Raw genomic sequence first — 21,359 nt, forward strand, 5'->3', positions numbered from 1 at the left:
ATGTCAAGTCCTAACTGTTGCTTCCTGACCTGCATACAGATTTCTCAGGAGGCAGGTCAGGTGGTCTGGTATTCTCATCTCTTTCAGAATTTTCCACAGTTTATTGTGATTCACACAGTCAAAGGCTTTGGCATAGTCAGTAAAGCAGAAATAGATGTTTTTCTGGAACTCTCTTGCTTTTTCGATGATCCAGCAGATGTTGGCAATTTGCTCTCTGGTTCCTCTGCCTTTTCTAAAACCAGCTTGAACATCAGGAAGTTCACGGTTCACATATTGCTGAAGCCTGGCTTGGAGAATTTTAAGCGTTACTTTACTAGTGTGTGAGTTGAGTGCAATTGTCCAGTAGTTTGAGCATTCTTTGGCATTGTCTTTCTTTGGGATTGGAATGAAAACTGACCTTTTCCAGTCCTGTGGCCACTGCTGAGTTTTCCAAATTTGCTGGCATATTGAGTGCAACACTTTCACAGCATCATCTTTCAGGATTTGAAAGAGCTCAACTGGAATTCCATCACCTCCACTAGCTTTGTTCGAAGTGATGCTTCCTAAGGTCCACTTGACTTCACATTCCAGGATGTCTGGCTTTAGGTGAGATCACACCGTGATCTCTAATTTTCTTGAAGAGATCTCTAGTCTTTCCAATTCTATTGTTTTCCTCTATTTCTTTGCATTGATTGCTGAGGAAGGCTTTCTTATCTCTCATTGCTATTCTTTGGAACTCTGCATTCAAATGGATATATCTTTCCTTTTCCCCTTTGCTTTTCAATTCCCTTCTTTTCACAGCTATTTGTAAGGCCTCCTCAGACAGCCTTTTTTCTTTTTTGTATTTCTTTTTCTTGGGGATAGTCTTGATTCCTATCTCCTGTACAATGTCAATAAGAGCAGTACAGTCCACAGATTTATAGGATTCCTGTGATAGTTTACTGTTATTGCCTTTTTAGATACAAAGTCAGTTTTGGAATATTTATTTTTAAAAATCACTCTTTAACAAATTTTCTCCTGGTCTAAAAGCTGGTGAAAATTTATCAGGAACCAACTGAAATGTGATTCATATTGGACAAGAACCAAGTATCCATTAAATGCTAAGGGTGAGGGCCAGAAAAAATGGAGGAGGCCTGTCCTTGCTTTTTAAGAGCTTGTAATGCACTTAGAATGACAGATGCAGAAAGCAATTATTTCTGCCTGGGGGAGCCTGGAGATGGGGTTGGGGAAGAGATTGAATACTATTTAATGTACTCCTGCAAGGAGGGGCTTGGTGTCCATGGGAGGACTTTGGCAGTGTACTTTAGACTAGGATTTGAGTCATTATATCTTGGTCAGACCTCTTTCCCCCCATGTTTTGGCCCCAGCAAGCGGCTTTCAGGATCTCAGTTGCCTGACCAGGGATCAAACCTGGGCCTGGCAGTGACAGTCCAGAATCCTAACCATGAGGCTAGCAGGGAATGCCACTGACTTGTTTGTTGACATACATTAGATCACTTCTTTTCTCCTGTGCTTTTTAGCCTCGGCACCCCAATCAGATGAAGGCTCTGACATCGACTCTGAACCAGACTTGCCCCTGAAGAGGAAACAGCGCCGGAGCCGCACCACCTTCACAGCAGAACAGCTTGAAGAACTGGAGCGGGCTTTTGAGAGAACCCACTATCCTGATATTTACACCAGGGAGGAACTGGCCCAGAGGGCAAAGCTTACAGAGGCCCGAGTACAGGTACCGACGTCCCAACATCCCGTCCTGCGTAAACCCAGACAGAGAACAAGAGCATCTTCTTCTCTAAGGTGTATTTCAAACCAAGAAAGTAACTATGTTAGGAATGGTCCTTCATTGTGAATGGTAGCCTCTCACATTATAAAGTTCTCCCTTTCTGGTTTCTTTCCTTTACATTTTGCCTTGTCATGATAACAATATCGTCATGTCTTTTTTCTTTTTATTTGCACTTGTGTGGTCCAACCACCTCCGGCCACTGCTCCTCACCCCCCACCCCGCCTCTGCCCCTTCCCCAGCCCCTGCCCCCTTCCTCAAGGTATGTCTGTGGGATACAGCAACATTTTACTATGCTAACCGTAAGTCAGAAAATGTTCTTTTTCCTCTTAATAGTTCGGTAAGTCCAATTATTGATATGATGTCTATATTTGGCTTTTCTGTCACATTGTTTGATACGAGTATTTTATATGTATTGATTTAAAACTGTGATCTATTTAATTAGCTTTATTTCTATTCTTAGTATATTTTGTATTTGTGAAAATGTACGTTCTTATTTTAGACTTCGGTTGTCATTACGAGGAGAATGTGTTAATAATTGTATCAAATGTAACACAGAAGTATGTCAATTCATGTTACTCATGCATCATTTTAGGGATCCTTGTTATGTATCAGGGAATGCATAGATTTTGGGGGTGGTACATGGACGACAACGAAGTTTTGAGTGGTTGTTGTGTGCCAGGCACTGTTCTAAATGCTTTGTATGGATTAACTCATTTACTTATAATTAAAACCTAGTTTGGTACTATGAATATCCCCAATTTATAGATGAGGAAGCTGAGACTCAGAGAATTTAAGTAAACTACCCAAAGTCATGTAGCTAGTAAGTGATCACGGTAATTGGATTCCATATATTTCTTCTCTGTAGCCATTCAGTCATGATGAAGTGCAAAGCTGTATAAGGTAAAATCCTTTTCTTTAAGTCTAGAAGCTTTTCAAGTAACTATTATTTTAAGAACATGTAAAATTACCTTTTCAACTTAGAAGTGTTCTGAACCCTGGAGAAAGGCTACTTGGGTGTAATTTGTTTCTATTGAGTGATTGAATAATGTTTCATTATGAATGATAAACAGTCTCCCCAACATAGAAAAGCACTGATGGAAAGATTACAAGTGCCTCAGGGTATCCTGGAATTCTTTACTGGCCCAGGAGTTGAAGTTACCTTATCCGGAAATGTCATGTTATTCCCAGATACTTGACTTTCATAGTCAGAGTCAGACTGAGGACTCAGCAGTGAACTAGGCAGTTGGTGTGGTCTCTAGATTGATTGACACCTTCCCCTATGCTTCTAACTATCTCTCCCATCACAGATTGTTCTGGAATAGCCTCTTATAGTCTGTAGAGCCAAGTCAGATTGCTTTTCTCAGCTTGACTTTCTATCTGATCGTCACAGTGCTAGAAAAGTCAAGGAACACCAAGATGAATGAAGACAAATTTCTCAAAGAACTAGTGTTTAATGCAGTAATAAAGTAAACACACAAATAATTTGAAAGCAGAGCTGATATGGTAAGTGTATTAGAGAGAGATCAAGTGCAGTGAGAGCTGAGAGGAGGAAAGGTGTGAGATCTTGTTAGGGTAAAAAAGGGGGGCTCATGAAGAAGGGAGGGATCAGATGGACTTCTGGGTCTAGATAGATATTCAAGGGGCAGGGTAGGTGGGAGAGCATTTTAGTAACAGAATAATGAGCAGAAGCACAGAGGGCTGGACGCACACGAGCTACATGTCAGATGAACTTTCATTTTCTCTCTAGTCATGTTGAGGAAACAGTGAACAGTTCAGTTTGGTTAAATAGAGGGAGTGGTAGGGTGGCAGGAAGGAAGCTGATTGGAAATCTGTTTGCTTTCTTTGTATCCTTGCTGTTTTTGTTCAGTCACTAAGTCTTGTCTGACTCTTTGCAACCCCATGAACTACAGCATGCCAGTTCTTCACTAGCTCCTAGAGTTTGCTCAGATTCACGTTCAGTGAATCAGAGATGCCATCCAACCATCTCATCCTCTGTCGCCTCCTTCTCTTCTTGCCTTCAATTTTTCCCAGCATCAGGGTCTTTTCTTAGTGTTTATTTTTTGATACTTAGGAAATGTGCATTCTTAACTTCAGTTATCATTCTGGGCAGAATATGATTCTATCAGACATAACATATAGAGAGGTGTGTCAATTCTTGTTATTCACTCACCATTTCAGGGATCCTTGTTATGTACCAGGCACTCTGTGGACTGTAGGGGTGGTGGATAAACAATAGTGAAATTTTGAGTCTTACATACATTTTGTGGAGAGCTTGGGTTTCAGGCAAGGCAGCTAAACTTGACGCAAAGGGCATTGAAGGTGGTGGGCATGAAATAGGTCAGCGGCAGTGGGAATGGAAAGGAGAGAACTGCTGTGGAAGGTGGAATGTAGGCATCTGATTGTGTGAGCTGGAGGTACATGCAGTGAAGAGTCCCAGATATGCTGGGATTTATAGCACAAATGTTTTGCAGCTGGACCTATTCAATCCCTGTATTTAGTACATTGGGATATAGTGCTCTTTCCCAGAAATGACCACTTCTAACCACAAACTGGTCTTCCTTGATGGCTCAGATGGTAAAGAATCCGCCTGCTATACAGGAGACCTGAGTTTGATTCCTGGGTTGGGAAGATCCCCTGGAGAAAGGAATGGTAACCCACTCCAGTCTCTTGCCTGGAGAATCCCACGGACAGAGGAGCCTGGCAGATTACAGTCCATGGTGTCTCAAAGAGTCATATATGACTGAATGACTAACACTTTTTCAACCACAAATCATGATGTATATATATATCACATATTATTTATAGTAACATATACTCATATTTATATAGCATATATAATGTATGGTATCATAATATATCATATTATTTATAGTAACATATACAGTGTACATATTATAATTGTATAACAATGCTGCTGTTGCTGCCACCGCCAAGTCACTTCAGTTGTGTCCGACTCTGTGCGACCCCATAGACAGCAGCCCACCAGGCTCCCCCGCCTCTGGGATTCTCCAGGAAAGAACACTGGAGTGGACTGCCATTTCCTTCTCCAATGCATGAAAGTGAAAAGTGAAAGTGAAGTCGCTCAGTCGTGTCTGACTCTGAGTGACTCCATGGACTGCAGCCTACCAGGCTCTTCCGTCCATGGGATTTTCCAGGCAAGAGTACTAGAGTGGGGTGCCATTGCCTTCTCCGATATAACAATGCTATATGTATTATTTACATCAAATCTGTTTGCTTTTATTATAGTTCTGTGATCACCTAGTTTAAATGTGAAGTTGAGGTCCATTCGTTCTTCCTTTCTTTCGACAAACCTTTATTGCGTGCTCTCTATATCCCAGGGTCTGGTCCCTAACCCCCCAGGCTGGCCAAGCCCACATACTGGATCTGCCCTTAAGATAGACTGGAGATCAGTTCTGAACTCAGAGTCAAAAAACAAACATTGGATTTAAAGAAATCAAACAAAGAGAGTGATGGAAAACTGAGAAGAGTGTTCCCTGTTCCTCTGCCTCCTTGTTGCATTCGCCAAAGACAAGTACGTGGAGACAGAATTCATCCCAACCGCGTGCAGCTTGTACAGCGCCGGGCACTCGCGTCTGGTTCAGGAAATGTGGAGGAGAGTAAGAATGGCCCATTAACTTCCAGAGGACAAGGGATCAAACCAATAAAGAGTGGTTCATATTTTTCTGTACAGTGACCTCCTCTCCAAAGCAGGGCCCTCATTAACCTAACAGCTGTCCTAATGTGGCTTTAACCCGGTGACTCTTTACATTCCTTATGGCTTCATTAGTTCCCTTGAGACGCATCATGTCTTGCACCACAGCTATGATCTACAGCCTAACAAATTCCCTACAACACCCGGCATATGGATCTTTTACTTAACCCAGCAGGAAAAAGAAGGGAGTAGTTAATCACTGATTAAAATGCCAGAACAAAATCCTTTAGTTTTTAGAAGGATCTGGGAAAGCAGTAGCAGCGTCAGTTCAGTTTGAGTGATAGCCAGAGAGTGTGTTAGTTTAATTTGGGGCACCTGGGAAAACCCAACACCAAACCAAAAAAAAAAAAAAAAAACCAAATGTGTCTACATTCCCCTCCCTCCATGGAAGAAAATTTCTAAGCTCTTGTGGATAAAGATGATTAAAGCTTTAATAATGTAGAACTTTGTCAGTATTTGAAAAAATTTGTTTGAACAATAACTATGTTATATTTATCAGGGCTGAATCTGAGTACACAATATAAGAATTACTGTACAGCAAAGATCTAATTTGCTTAATTCACCTCCCTGGTAGCTGTTGTTATGCAAATAATGGCAAAAACTACAATTTTGTAAGGAATGACTTGCAAACACTTATGATGTGTAGACGTTTTAGTAAATATTCCATCCAAGAACTATTCTTGCAACCCAGGTAATGGAAGACAGGAAAGGAAGCTGCTTGTGAAAAAAAGGATTTAACTAGGAGTCAGAAGATGTGGGTTTTGGTCTCAGCTTTACCCAAAGGGTTTTGTCAAGCAAGTCACTTAATTTTGCTCTAATCCTACTGGGCTTCATTTTTTCTAATTTTATTTTTAAAATATGGTATTTAGATCAGATGGCCTTAGGCTGGGTCCATGAATGACTAGGATAATCATGAATGGATTTCAGGAGACCTGGGAAACTTGACATTTGTACACAGATGTTCTGCTTTTGCCTGTGTGTGTGTGCACACAAGTGTGAGGTAGGGAGAGGGCCACTAGCTTTCCTCATATTCTTACAAATCACCACCCCTTGATCATTTCATTAATTAAAAGCCCCTAAGATGCATGATCTCTCAGGACCCTTCTAACATTGATAATTTGGGATTCTCATGGACGTCCAATGATGGTTTAAAACCATCTAACAGATCTTTGTAGTTCAGAAGTTAAGATAGGTATGAAATATTTGGTCCTGAACTCCATAATGAAGCAAAAATGTGGTCATCCTGCCATTCTCTGCTGCAGTTTGCTCTTGTGATGTATAAAGTTGTGTATGCCCTCATGTGTGATATTCACGGCAGCATGGCATTTCTTCTTGTCAGCCGGGCCTGTCCTCTCCCCAACCTGCTCTCTACATGGTGATCAAGGCTGGGTAGCAGCCGTGGTAGGAGGGCTGGGCGAGTGGAGTGAGTAAGAAGTTCCGGAACAAGCAGATTGTCCTGAATTTACCTACTTGGAAAGTACTGTAATTGACACTTTAGTATCAGCTCTGGTAGTTAATGAAACATTTTGTAATCTTGTTGTAAATTCTAAGGGTTAACGATTACACTCTCTTCCCATTTTTCAAACTGTATTTGAAATAACCCATCTGGAATAATGTAGGTTAGATTGCTTTTGAGGACCACACCAAAAATGTGAACCAGTAATTTATTGAGAGCAAAATTAGGCTTACACCATGGGACAATTAGCACTAATCCATGAAACTTGGAAACAATTTGGACCTAAGCCTCCGTTCAAGCCAGACTGGCTTTCAATTATTTGAGGTGTTATTTGGGCACTTTCCTGCTTGCTCAGGGGCATGAAAGGCTTTGGCTATAGACAGAACTCAGAAAACAAAGGCTTTAATTCTTGGATTTCTCAATGTGACATTTTTACTTAATAACTAACATTTACTGAACACACTTTTTTTTATAGTATTCTTTTATAAGCTTTGTTTGTATTGTCTCATTTAACTATGTTGTCTCGTTTAATCCTGTGAAGGAGTTTTTTATTTCTCCCATTTAGTAGATGAGAAAACAGAGGCCCACAGATGTTAAGCAAATTTTTCAAGGTTACAGAGGTAGTGAGAGACAGGAAAAGCTGGGATTCAACTCTTGCCTGCATCGCTCCCATGTGAATGTAAAGTATGACTGTATTTTTTAAAATACTGAGTTTTTGTCCAGCTTTTATTGCTGAGACCAAATTGGTCACTTATTTTATTCAGGAAGAGGAAAATTTATAAAAACCTGTTCTTTTGTGATTATCTTTTCCCCTTAGTTATTGTGATATAATAGGGATCTTTCAATCAATTTCAATTTTGCTTCAAAAAATCATCGGATGTTTTGTTACTCCAGAATGGACCTGAAGATCATTTCCAAAAGCATGAAGAGAGACATACAAGCAGGGAAAGATTTAGGGAGCAGGTGAAATTGAACCGGGCTGCAGTTCATCAAACGAAATAAAAACTTGCTGCCAGGGAAGGTTCTGATGTTGTGTGATATTGCACAGGCAATTATAAACAACTGTGTCTGATAGTAGTTATCCACTGATATGTGCCTCCTGCTCTACTTCCTTACTATGCGAAATGTGATTGGAAGGCCAGGTGATGCTGGGGAGAGTGAAATCACACTGAATTAGAGATTGTAAAGTAACATTTAACAGGAAGGTAGCAGACTCTGAGATGGAAAAGACTGAAGGCAAAAGGAGAAGGGGGCAGCAGAGGATGAGATTGTTAGATAGCATCACCAACTCAATGGACAGAAATTTGAGCAAACCCTGGGAGATAGTGAAGGACAGGAGCCTGGCAGGCTACAGTCCATGGGGTCGCAAAGAGTCAGACATGACTTACTGACTGAACAACAGCAACTACAAGCTGACTTTGTAAACTTGTTCTTTCTGCCCTACTGGCTAAGAAATTGGTGGAATACTCATATTCTCCTCTAGAACCTCAAAGGCCAGATTGTTGCTATTGTTACTCTTTTCAAAACAAAGAAAAGTTTCTAGACACTGTAAAAACCAAATCATAAATAGCTTCTATCGATTTGGGGACTTCCCTGGTGGCTCAGGTGGTAAAGAATCTCCCTGCAATGCCAGAGACCTAGATTTGATCCCAGGGTTGGGAAGATCCCCTGGAGAAGGGAATGGCAACCCACTCCAGTATTCTTGCCTGGAGAATTCCATGGACAGAGCACCCTGGTGATCTATAGTCCATGGGGTTGCAAAGAGTCAGACATGACTGAGCGACTCGCACTTTCACTTTCCACCCATTTTAAGTGATTTTATTCAGTCTTATGCGCTTACACGTGTCATTCAGTAGATTATTCTTTGATTGTCTGTTAGGAATTAGGTGATAGAATATTGGAAGAGCTAGGTAGGACTTCTGAGTGCCAGGGAATGTCTTTCAGTCACAGATGGGGTAATAACAGCACCCTAGAATCATTGTGCTTGGCTTGGGTACTTAAAATGAAGGTGATTTCAAGGGCACCTTTTTCCTATTAAAAATAGATGTGTGTTTTATGAGTTTCAAAGCCTAAAGAAGGCAAGGACCATTTCCAAGTTTGCAACTTCAGTGTATTTTGCAACTTTAGTGCTGCTTCTGGCAGTTTCAGCTGCTTCTTGGAGATGCACAGGCTGCCAGGGGCAAGATGATAGAAAACTCTGGTTAACTGGCCAGAGACAGGCAGTTCAGCCCTCAAGAAGCCCTGGTTCTCTCAGAAATAGCCCTCTGGATTTATTTAGCCTGAATTTAAACAACTTTTAAATTCATTCCTTTGGGAAACTCTTAGACCTCCTGTTAAAGGTTTGTTTTTCAGTAAAGATTTGCTTTCCAACTATTCCTCGTCTTTTGTGGTAGTTATAATATATACTGTATGGTAAATATAAGAACTTATAAATCCACCTCCTGGTGGGTTTATTCCATGTCATCAGTGTTTACTTGTATCATTGTGGAAAAATGAAACAAAACCAAACAGCCTTGTACACCTAGCCTTTTGGGTTTAATCTTTTGAAGGGAATTGTAGAAAGTCATGATGTTCCTTCTAATTTATTATCTGAATGAAGACATTTTTGATTTTAAAAATTGGGTTATGGAGGAGTTATCATGAACATAAATCAAAAGTAGGTTGGGATTGATGGAGTAACCAGGCAGAGCCCACCCACTGGATAAATCAAATTTGGTTTACTTATCTAAAGGTTACAGCAGGAAGTTGGCACAGAGAGATTGGAGACACGCTCTGATAATGTCAGAAGGGCAAGCTTCTGAGATCTTCATAATGAATCTCACCAGTAGGTTTGGTGACAGTAAGTCTGAATGAGTGAAGTCACATCATAACTTTCGGAAATTCAACTCTCCTCCCTGCCTAGGCAGCTGAAGATTCACTATACATGGGTTGGTCAAGATAAGTGTGAGGGCCCTTCACTTGAGCCAGGTGTGACTAACCAGCTTGTTCCAAGCACTTCCCTGAAAACAGTTTTTTTCCCCTGATGCCTCTGGGAGTCATGGTAACAGACACTTAGACTTCCAGTGAGAAAACACAATTGATCCAGAACCGAAATTGAATGCCGTTCTTGGTTCTCTTATCCCAGGTGGCAATTTATTAAGTAAAACTGTAATTCAGTTATGTATCAACTTGAGAAAATATTGACTTACCTTCTTTTCCTGTGGGATACTTAAGGAGTATTAAATGTTAGTGTTCTGAGGAAGTTCAAACAGCTTTCCTTACCAGTATCTTGCAGCATGGCTTGAGAAGACCAGACTCCTTTTCAGACAGATGCTTGAGTGAATAGCAAAAGTTTAAGCAAATGCCTTGGTAAAGTATTTATTATAAACTGGGCTTTCTTGTTTAAGAAAGGAGGGAGGGAGACATTGCTCTCTCCACTCTTTTAAAAATTTTGTGACTTAAAATTTACAATTAAGTTGTTTAAGTGTTAACTTTGTTCTGTGGGGAAATCAAGTCATCTTTTCTCAAGCATGCTGGTCTCTTGCATCATCTCTTCCATCTGGACTGACCGCTTTTTGGAGTCACATCCAAACTTAAAATGAGTTGACATTCTGTCTCTCATCTAAAGTTTTCCTGATTCTCTGCATTTCCAAACATGGAACTTCTACCTCTAGTGAGCAGTTAGTTTGGTGACCTTGACCACTCTGTGAATTCCCTGAAGAAAAGACAGTAAGCTCCTTGAGCTCAGGGATCCTATCTTATCTACTTCTTTTTTCCTCTGATAAAAAGATAGGTGCTTACAGCTGTTATGGAAAGAAATAATAAAACAAACTCATTTTGTAAGGGATCTTCATAGATAAAATGCTTTCTTTTTTGAAGTACCTCTTCAACATTTATTTCTATTAAGATCAGTATAATGTCTCACAGTTTGGAAGAGATGGTAAAAAATCGTTCCACTTATCCTTCTGGTCAATTTATAAGACTCTCTAGGAGCTGTGCACATAATGTCCATAGAAATACAGACACATTGATAAGACTGTGAAATACAAGGGTTAGTGCAGTAGGCAAGGCCAAATTAGGACACATGTCATGGTGGGGGCCATAGAGACTCCCGGATCCTCCCTGAAGTGCTGTAGTTCATGATGGTGGGAGGGTGCCAGTGGTGATGGCACCTCTGCTCAGCCATCCCTCCCCACAGTCACCCCAGAGTTCATGTGGGGGCTCTTGCCAGACCTTGAAAAGCCCTTGAAGTCCCTCTACTGACCCCTGACATCTAACTTTCCTTTCTTCCCTGACAATACAAGCCAGAAGGCAGAGGACTCTTGTGTCTGTTTGTCCTGTCAGTAAGGGGCCTTTAATCTGTTTTAGCATGAAAAATTCATTAAGAATGTACTATTATTTCATCAGTGAAATTCTCAAATTTTAAATTAAATCCATAGGTCTGGTTTAGCAACCGCCGTGCAAGATGGAGGAAGCAGGCTGGGGCCAATCAACTGATGGCTTTCAACCATCTCATTCCGGGGGGATTCCCTCCCACAGCCATGCCGACCCTGCCAACGTACCAGCTGTCAGAGACCTCTTACCAGCCCACAGCTATTCCACAAGGTATGGAGGAAGGCAGTCAAGGGGTTAAAATGTAATCCCCAGTCTTGTTCCCCACTGCTTACTTTATAAGGTGAAATCTTCTGTGATGTCCCTGTGGCTGTCTGTATGTTTGTTACATTATATCAGGTTGTCCTGAAAATACCTGTCACCTTTCAGAAACATAGTTTGTTCTATGACATGTCTGAATCTCTCTAGTTAAACTGTGTTGTAATATAATATTGTTTCAGGATTTTAAAACAAAATCAAACAATGAACCAAAGCAATCTCCCAAAATAAGCATGCAATTGGCTTTTCCTTTGTTAAAACCTCTACGTTTGTACTCCAGTCTGCAATTAACTGAAGTTCTGATGGCTCCTCACTGGGGTAGGAATTGAGGGTAGGTAAACTTTGATAGAGTCCTTCTGTGTTAGAGCATGGGCTTCCCAGGTGGCTCAGTGCTAAAGAATCTGCCTGCCATGCAGGAGACGTGGGTTCGATCCCTGGGTCAGGAAGATCCCCTGGAGAAGGAAGTGGCAACCCACTCTGGTATTCTTGCCTGGGAAATCCCATGGACAGAGGAGCCTGGCAGGCTACAGTCCACAGGGTTGCAAAGAGTCAGACACAGCTTAGCAACAGCAACAAAATGTTAGTGCATAGAGGTGAATGGGATAAATAGGAAGACTAAATTATTTTGGATTACAAAAGATAGCATTGTGGGCATTTGAAACTATACTCTCACACTAATATTTAGATGTTTTGGAAGTTTATTTGATAAGAAATTTAAAAACCAATACAATATTGTAAAGTAAAAAAATAAATAAAACAGTTAAAAAAAAAGAAATTTAAGATGCAATTCTTACACTTGTTAATCTTTATGTTGATTAGTAACATTCACTACTAATATAGGTTTGTTCTCACTGTTAAGGTGATTTCTGAATTTCTGTTCTGGTTAAGTGTTCCTTGGAAGTATATAAATAAACTATGTACTTGAACATACGTGCAGAAGAGATGTGGCTCTATTTGTTAGGAGTGGTTCTATACTTACATATCAAGAAGTACAGTATGAAATTTACATTTACTTGACCAGTGGATATGCTGATGGCTCGGTGACTGCGAACTTTTGCACTGAACCTTCTCTGCCAGCCTTCAAAGGAGATTTATGGCCGATAACCTTCTTCCTTGCAGCCGTGTCAGACCCCAGCAGCACCGTCCACAGACCTCAGCCGCTTCCTCCAAGCACTGTACACCAAAGCACTCTTCCTTCCAACCCGGACAGCAGCTCTGCCTACTGCCTCCCCAGCACCAGGCATGGATTTTCCAGCTATACAGACAGCTTTGTGCCTCCATCCGGGCCCTCCAACCCCATGAACCCCGCCATTGGCAATGGCCTTTCACCTCAGGTCAGTCCCGTGTTTCCAGACAGACGAGTTGCTGTATACCAGAACCAAATAGTCAATTCCCCGAGGCAGTCATATAATGAATTGCCAAATTTAAACCATAATGTATTCTTTATACAAGCCACATGATTTCAGTTTTCTGGTTTCCTTTCTCTCCACCCTTCTTACGGGCTGTATCAAAAGTTAGAGCTTAGACTTAAAATTCAAGCGACTTTTATCATAATCAGGGAGATTCTCTGTTTATACTTAGTTGTCAAGGTGTCATCTTCTCCACATGTAGTAGTTCTGGGTTTTGGGTAAGAAGTTCACACATATTTTTTAAAATGGTATTTGGTCAGCTGATAGGGTTGTGAGCAAGAATGCTTAATAAAAAAACACCACAGCTTTTCTATAATTTTCATAGAGAAGGTTAACAAGTTGTGTGGAGAATGACCCATCTGATGGCTGCAGAACTCTGGGATAAATGAGTTATAAATGCAAAAATTAGGAGAATTACTGCTCCTTGGGAATATATAGAAATTTGAATGTTGTAATTGTTTTTCTAATTTGCATTGGACTATGAGCTTTTCTTGAGAGATTATATTAATAAATTGCCTTGATAATTGCATGTCAGAGGGTTGGTTAAATTTCCTACATGTGGCATCTGTCTGGGGTTGACATTATTAGCAGTTGTTTAAATACAGATCACTTGATTTTATTAGAGAGCACTTGGCCCAGGTGGTGAGGAGAGCTGCCCGCTAAATTTGGAGAAGTGTCACGAAGGGGTTGCAATCTATAATTGCAATCAAGAATCTCTTCAGGGCTGAGAGTGAGAGTTTTAACAGCTTTATCTTTTCTTAACCCCCTTTTTCCTCTTGGTGGTTAGAAAAACAGAGAGAAGCTCAGAATGACACAAATGAAAAGTGAAAAGACAATTATACTCAATTACACACTAATCACTGGCTATCACCACTGCCTAAGCACCAAGAGGGCATTCTAATAGGCAGAAAATGAGATTTTAATGGCACAAAGGGTGGCCAAAATAAGGACTCATATATCTTTGCCTTCTTCGTTTTCTTCAACTTGTGGTTTGCGTCTTGAGAGTGGAGTTCCTGGGCTCTGCACAACGGTGATAACTCTGAGCAGCTGAAAAGTTCAAAGCTGTTGCAGTTGAAAAGAATGAATAGCAAAGGCAATGAAATAAACATTTCTGCCTAAAGGCAAAAGTTCATAAATCCTTTTTTGTAACAGTAAATGTAATTAAGTTTCATAGATTCCTATAGCACATCCTGGGATAAAAACTAAGAGGTGGCTTTAAACCTTGGCTGCAAAATAGCAACATGAAAACAATGGACGTGCTTCCTACAGGACTTTAATAGACTTAATTTCCAAGTACTGGCATTTGTGAATGTGGTTTTGCATGAAAATCATGGACTTATATTAATAGATTCATGTTTAAAGGCCTGCATTTAGAACATAGAAGCTTCTCCCACAGTTTACAAGGAACATCAGAAGTAGTTGTTGCCTGTGCAGTTTAAAACATAAGTGGTTTGAGGCCACAGAAAAGTTTTTTATGAACATAATTCGGTTGAGAGTTTGCATAAAAGTAGACTTAACTCTGTAAGGTGAGACCCAGGATTCTCTTGGCATTTGTCAGTGGTCGAGTACGATAAAAATGACACGAATCTGTATTCTCGACACTGAAGCTGCTAGTATCTTGTATTATAGATGTCTACCCTTTTATGTTATAACACATGTATTATACTGTGTTATTTAAGCAGAGGTACTAGCACTTGACTTTGAAACTGTTAGTCCTTGATTTCAAGAAGACTGGCTATGATTCTAGAGTTGGCAGTAAGTAGGGCAGGAATGATTCCATTATCAAGCAATGGAAAATTCCTCAGGCAACTTCTGTGTTTCTTTACAATACTCTTGTACATTATGTTAACTTCTTACTTATTATATTGCGGATATCCAGAATATTTTGCATTTCTACCATATATTTCCTCCTCAAACCACCACTTGTGTTGGTTACTGTAGCATCTCTAGTGAATTAGAAGAGAGATGAATAATGTGAAGTTCCTCCTTATTTCCTTAGGCAAAATTGGAGAAAAATAGCTGAGTGCATCAACATCTTGCCAGACGTATCTACAAAATAGATGGAATAGGAGCATTAGGGGAATTGGGAATTAGGACTTAGATTTCTATAGCCTTTGAGACTGACCACTTCTCAGGAATGCCTCTATTTAAGCAAAGAGGGATGTGTCCACTGGTTTTGGTTGTCTTTATTAAAAATATCATAGGGATTTCCTTGGCAGTCCAGTGGTTAAGACTCTGCCTTCCAGTGCTAGGGGGTGTGAGTTTGATCCCTGGCCGCGAAACTAGATCTGCCATGACACAGGGTGTGGCCAGAGGTCCAAGAGGGAGGGGATATGTGTATCCATAGAGCCAATTCACTTTGTTGTACAGCAGAAACTAACACAACATTGTAACGCAATTATACGCCAAAAAAAAGTTTAAAAAAATATTGTAAAGAAAATTGAAGAAAAGAGTCCACATTTAACAGCTAGTTTACCTGTTATCTAAAGAAAAGGGTAAAGAATGGTGATGGCCAAGTCTTTTTGCTTGTTATAGGGAAGTGCTTATTAATATATTGGATCATATAATATTAAATATAGGGAACTTCCCTGGTGGTGCAATGGTTAAGACTTTGCCTTCCAGTGCAGGAGGTGGGAGTTTAATCCCTGGTTGCTAAGATCCCACATGCCTCAGGGCCAAAAAATCAAAACAGAAGCAATATTGTAACAAATTCACTAAAAATAGTCCACATCAAAAAAAAAAAAAAAAATCTTAAAGAAACTAATCCTACAACTGCTATTTCTCCTCTTCTCCAACTCTTGCACTTCCTATCTCTGGCTGAAAGCCTGATATGCAGACAAATCAACTGAGGCTCAGAGAACTTGTAGCCATATCGCTGATAGTGAGAGAGCTGGGACTAGACAAAATTCCTGGCTCCTCGTCTAGAACCTCATTACTTACAGCACCCAGTTGGGTGGAGAGAAGACAGATTTAAAAAAAAATAAAGGTGGGGACTTTATTCATATTTTAAAATCATTTTATAGAATCTAGTTTTCTAAACTTTTGCATTTAGGTTAATTAACACTCATTTCTAATGCACTCTTTAAATGCTTTTTTGCTTTATGCATTTTTCTTATCAATCTTTTAACTTCCCCTAGTAATAAAAAGTACTTTTTGGTTATTGTAGAAAATGGGGAAAAAAAATTTTTTTTTTTAAGATTTCCTTTCTCTGGAGTATAGAAAAAATTCCCCTAGGCAGCCACTGCTAATATTTTTGCATTTTACTTTCCAGCTCTTTTTGGGTGTTATGCTTTAAAAATACATACATAATTGAGATAGTATATATATACTATTTCATAAAATATGTAAGCTTCCATCCTGCCTTTTCCCTGCCTTTGCACTTCATCATAGGTCTTTTCTTATCTACTAATTTAAATGAAATTGGATCTAAAGTTTTTTGAGTCATTATGATCAGTTCATTGTAGATCTCTTTAGTAGATGCCATTTTATTTGTGCATCTTATTTGATATTTTTCCTAGTGGCATTGATGTTGATGTATCATTTGTCCTTCAGACTTGGAAATCATGCGTTAGAATGTGTGTGAACTATTGTAAAATCAGCTTTCTAGTTAATGGAATTAATAGACAGCATTATGATAAGCAAATTATTCCTTACGGTTTGTGTGTGGGATTTAGTTGATTTTCCTCTGAGGCCTCTAACATATTTATCTGCTCCCTCAAACAAAGATTCTTTTAAGGCTTGGCATCAGAGCCATGAGTCAAAGGGTGTTTCTCAGATGCCCTTAGTGCTTTCCTCAGAGAAATTCTCAGCTTTCGGAGGGATGGGTGTAAAGCAGGGACTGAGGAAAAGGTCACTGTCCAGTTGGTCAGATAAGAGTAGCAACAGATTGACAAACATGTGTGACATTCTGAATCTCAGAATCCTGATGGAAACTTTTAGAGACATTGATCATATCCTTCCTCAAGTTGCTTAAAGTGTCTGTGCATTACTGAATTGTTGGCAAGTGTAGTTTGTTCTGAGGGACTCCATAACTGTATCTATTTTATTTATGGAAAAGCTGAGGCCAGGGCAACACAGTCAGAGTCACCGGCAGAGGTAAAAGCCAGGTCTGTCTCTTCCAGGTTTTTTTTGGCTGTGCTGGGTCTTCATTACGGCACATAGGCTTTCCCAGTTGCCGTGTGTGGGCTTCACTGGTTTCAGTGCATGGGATTCTCCAGTTGTGGCGTGCAGGCTTCTCTGGTTATAGCTTGCAGTGTCAGTTGCCCCGTGGTGCAGGATCTTAGTTCCCTGAACAGTGATCGAACCCACGTTCCCTGCGTTGGATGGCAGATTCTTTACCACTGGACTGCCAGAGAAGTCTCTCTTCCAGTTTCACTAGTTCTTTAATAAACCAAATTACACATTTAATTTGCCAAAGAGGCATGATGTCGTAGAAAGTTTTCCATGGGCTCCAGCGCTGATATTCAACTTGGTTTTCCAGCAGGAAGAATGGAAAGGCTTCACAGATGAATGACTGGGCTTCACACTCCCTCCAGAGCTGGATTTGTTAAGATATCTTGAGATTCTCAGTGTTGGGTGGAAGGAGAATAGGATAATTTCCTTGAAATTTTCTGCTGTTTCTGAATTTCTATGTAACCATTCTAGAAGATGAGGCTTTTATAACAAATGACAAAACACCCCTTAAGAAAACCGTTCAACTCACTATACCCTGCAGTAGCGCCCTCTTTTGAAAAGTTGTGTGTTCTTGGTGTGGGGACACCACGGAAAGAAAACAGGGAAATAGAGACCATGTATTTTCCCTCCAAACCCAGCTGGTATGTTCCCAGCACCTTCCTGCATGTGCAGTGGAGAAAAAGGAACGCCGACTGGAATATGGAGCCAAGGAAATACAACCAGATGCTCGAGACGTGAGACTAATTAACATTTGGCCCATGTTCTTCTAATTAACTTTCCTTTGCAAGAAATACTACCCTGACTGCTCCCCCACCTCCAAAATGCACATAGCTAAACCTCCAAAACAAGGCCAATAAAATGAGCACACTTATATCATTTCAACCCCCACGACCCAAATCCTACAAAACTCCACAGGTTTTGGTGACAGCTTCTAACGATTTCTTGAGTGAAATACAGTATCAGTGGGTTACAGGTTTCTAGGAAGCTTTTTTGGTTGTTGTTATGTAGTATGCAAAAATGGGCCAACTTGGCTGCATTTAGAGTTCGTCAACCATTGCAAATGATTCTTCAAATGTTTTGGGTTTGGTAAAACCTAAAACACATTTTGCCAAGCACTTTTCCTCCTTAATTTTTCAAACTGTGTATTTTAGGGAAAATTTGATCCATATGGTTTTGATTCATTTACTCTTATATCATTGACATTTTTTTTTTTTCCTGTGGAGCCATTTGATATCCAAGAAGCTTTCTGAGCCTTTGCTGTGTTCATTTTAAGCATTTTCTTCCTTAAAAAGAGGAAGTCCTCTTTGCAACCTCAGAGGCTATAAATTTTGAGTACTCTCTCAATTCAGCAATATTTAAAAAATACATTTGGTATAAATCTGGATTATTATGAACACATTTTATGTTTAGAACAGATGGAGTGATTTTTGTTTCTGGTTTTATGAGTGAAACCAATGGTAAAATAAGAAAATAGGCTTAAATTACAAAAAACGTTTTGTTTTAGACAACGTTTAACTGTTATTAATAAATCCCCGTGGTAAGATCTACGCTCACAGACCTCACTGCAAATTTTGTCCAGGTCTTGGGTAAGATGTAATTGAATAACCAGTACACCTGTCCTATTTCATGGGTAATCTACTGAGGAAAGAAAAAAAATTCTCATAAAGATTTGTGTACCAGGCTTCAACATGCTTGAATGTTTGCTCACCACTCAGCACCTCAGGAACAAAGAGTAGGTCTGCAGATCTCATCAAGTTTATGGACCATACCTCTGTTAAGTCTGGTTGAATCATCACAGCTTTGTGGGGATGAGATGCTGTCTCTGAAACAGACCCAAGAAAGAGCAGATAGATCTTTATACTAATGAGATTGCGGTTAATGGCAGAAGACGCCAGAATCAACTTTTGTTCTTATTCACATTTTACAAAAGGAACCCTTTAACTTCACCACCCATCCAGTTGCTTTTAAAGAATAATATTAAAATTGAGATTATTAGTGTGTAATGTATGTAAATTGCATATTTGGTGTCAGCTACGCCTGTTAGGCAGCTTCTCCATTTCATGCATATATGTATTAGACTGTCGTGGTTCCATTTCAAATCAGATTTCAATTGCTCAGCACAGTTTCTTTTGACAAACATTTGTTAATCCTGAAACTTATTAGGGAGATGCATTTAAGTGTTAATATGTATACACCAAACTCAAGACTGCTTTTGATTTTGCTTGTCATTTCTTGGACCACAGTGTTCCTAATTATCTCAAATTCCTTAGCTGCAAGGCAAGATGAGGGATCTGTGTCCATCGAAGGTGTAAGGGTTTACTACAGATCAGTTTGTTATGTGAATGGGGTACCAACCTTAAGAATGCTTGTGATGGATACTCTTCTGTTTCCTATAGAAAGAATATCCCTTTCACTGTGGCATGGCAATTCCTTGACCTTCTTTTGTACTGTTGATGCATGTGAAAGCAGTAAGACTTACCCTCGTGGCAGCTCCTGTTTCAGGAGAGCTATTTTTCTGGACATTTTGGGCACACATCCAGAAGCTACTTGATGCCAGGCCATTTGTTCTGTCCATTTCACACACAAGTTTGCAGATCCTCTGCCCTCAACTTACCTTTATCATCATGAAGGAGCAGGCAAGCAGGTGGCCTGGACCAACTCATTTCCCAACAGAGGCACTTCTTTTCTCTCTCTCTTTTTTTTTTTTTTACAATTTCCAGAGATTCATCTGTGGACGGAAAAGAGTGCTTTTGATTAAAGAGATTGGTTGGGTGTCAAACAAAGCCTGGAGAGAGAAAGTGGCAACCTCTCTGAAGCTTCAGCCTCTTTCTGTTTCATTTCTAAAGCAATTCATGAGGTGCAGAAGCCTTACATGTTTATGAAGGCTCAAGGATGTTTATGCTCATCAATAAGCCCATTTCAGCTACACCAGAGTAGCCGCTGACCATTTGCAGGTTTCCATTTTGCCATATTAGGTTTTCAAGATGTCCTGCTTGGTGGTGAAAACATTGCTGCTAATCCATTTGTTGAATCAAGGCAGGCTGTAATTGACATGGTGCCTTTGGTTTTTCTCCGAAGGCTGTGGTTGCTACCCTTAAAGAGTATGAGGAGAGCACTGGTTTATATCAGTTCTAGCCACAGCCTCTTGCGTTAGTTATACAGAGTTGAAGAATTGTGAGAGAAACAAGTCCTTGGCCAAAATCTCCCTTTTTAGGAGAAGAAAGGAGCAGCAGCCTCCAATGACTGAATCTTAACTCATGTCACTGAAACGAGCCACGAGAAAACCTTTGTTGCTGAATTAAATTTGTATGTGTGTGTGAATTATATTGATTTAAATAGAAATTCTATCAGCTACTTTCTCTTGTACATTGAACAAATCAAATGTAACAACCCCATGGTTTTTAGGCCCATTTGAATTCTGTTAGCCATCGAGGAGAAAAAATTGAGTGTGATTGCTTGGTCTGTAATTAAGCTACTAGAATCAAAAGTTTTTCTTTGTAATCAGTAAAACATAGGAAAGCTGTGCTGGGTTCTAGTGTGAGGCCACGGTCTGAATCAACCCTTTATATGTGGTTGGAATGCAACGTAAAGCTTTTAATTTATTACTGCATTCGCAAAACGGCAATATCTACAGAAATCTGAATACTTGCATATTTATTCAATTAGAGGCTGAATGTGTGCTTTGTACTGCAGACGCAGAAGACTGGATTCAGTCATTAGTTGTGTACTATTTTTTGTTGTTTTTTTTTTTTTTTTTTTAAAGAATCTGTCTCTGCAAAACAGTCTGGGTTCCATCAGAGGTGTATATTTTTCAATGTGTAGTATAATATTTAAAAATTACTCTTGACATTTAGCTAGAGTTCAGTGAACTAGAGTTTCTGAGATTAGTGATTGCATTGTCTCCACTGATCAATGGAAAAGATGATAAATTTGGGAGACCCTTTGAAACAGTGCATTTTGTAGAATCAAAGAGTTGTTCCTACTTGTAGGGAATATTTCTTAGCTGTGAGAGGACTGGGCAGGCAGTCCTCAGCACCAAACTAATGAAGGATGCAGGCATTATTTAAAGAAATAACCGTCTTTCCCCCCCACCCCCCTTGAAATACTGATGTCTCATTTTGCTTTGCTTGCATTAAAAAATCTAATTAGATAGTTATAGATTAAAGAAACAGTCTGTATCACTTCTTGGCCTTTTGGCTAAGATGAAGTGTAAAAATCCTC

The 21,359-nt window shown here is 39.8% G+C and overlaps 1 protein-coding gene across 3 annotated transcripts in view; it reads left to right on the forward strand.

Moving 5' to 3' along the window:
* The window catches only part of PAX3 (paired box 3), a 101,439-nt gene that overhangs the window by 66,120 nt on the left and 13,960 nt on the right, over positions 1–21,359 (forward strand). For all 3 annotated transcript variants that reach the window (XM_005887477.2, XM_005887478.2, XM_070380054.1), the window contains exons 5-7: positions 1,500–1,705; positions 11,346–11,511; positions 12,676–12,890. In XM_005887477.2, coding sequence (XP_005887539.1) covers positions 1,500–1,705; positions 11,346–11,511; positions 12,676–12,890 — 587 coding nt within the window. The remainder of the gene's footprint in view (positions 1–1,499; positions 1,706–11,345; positions 11,512–12,675; positions 12,891–21,359) is intronic.

Source organism: Bos mutus, chromosome 2 (assembly GCF_027580195.1).
Source record: "Bos mutus isolate GX-2022 chromosome 2, NWIPB_WYAK_1.1, whole genome shotgun sequence".
NCBI lineage: Eukaryota > Metazoa > Chordata > Mammalia > Artiodactyla > Bovidae > Bos > Bos mutus.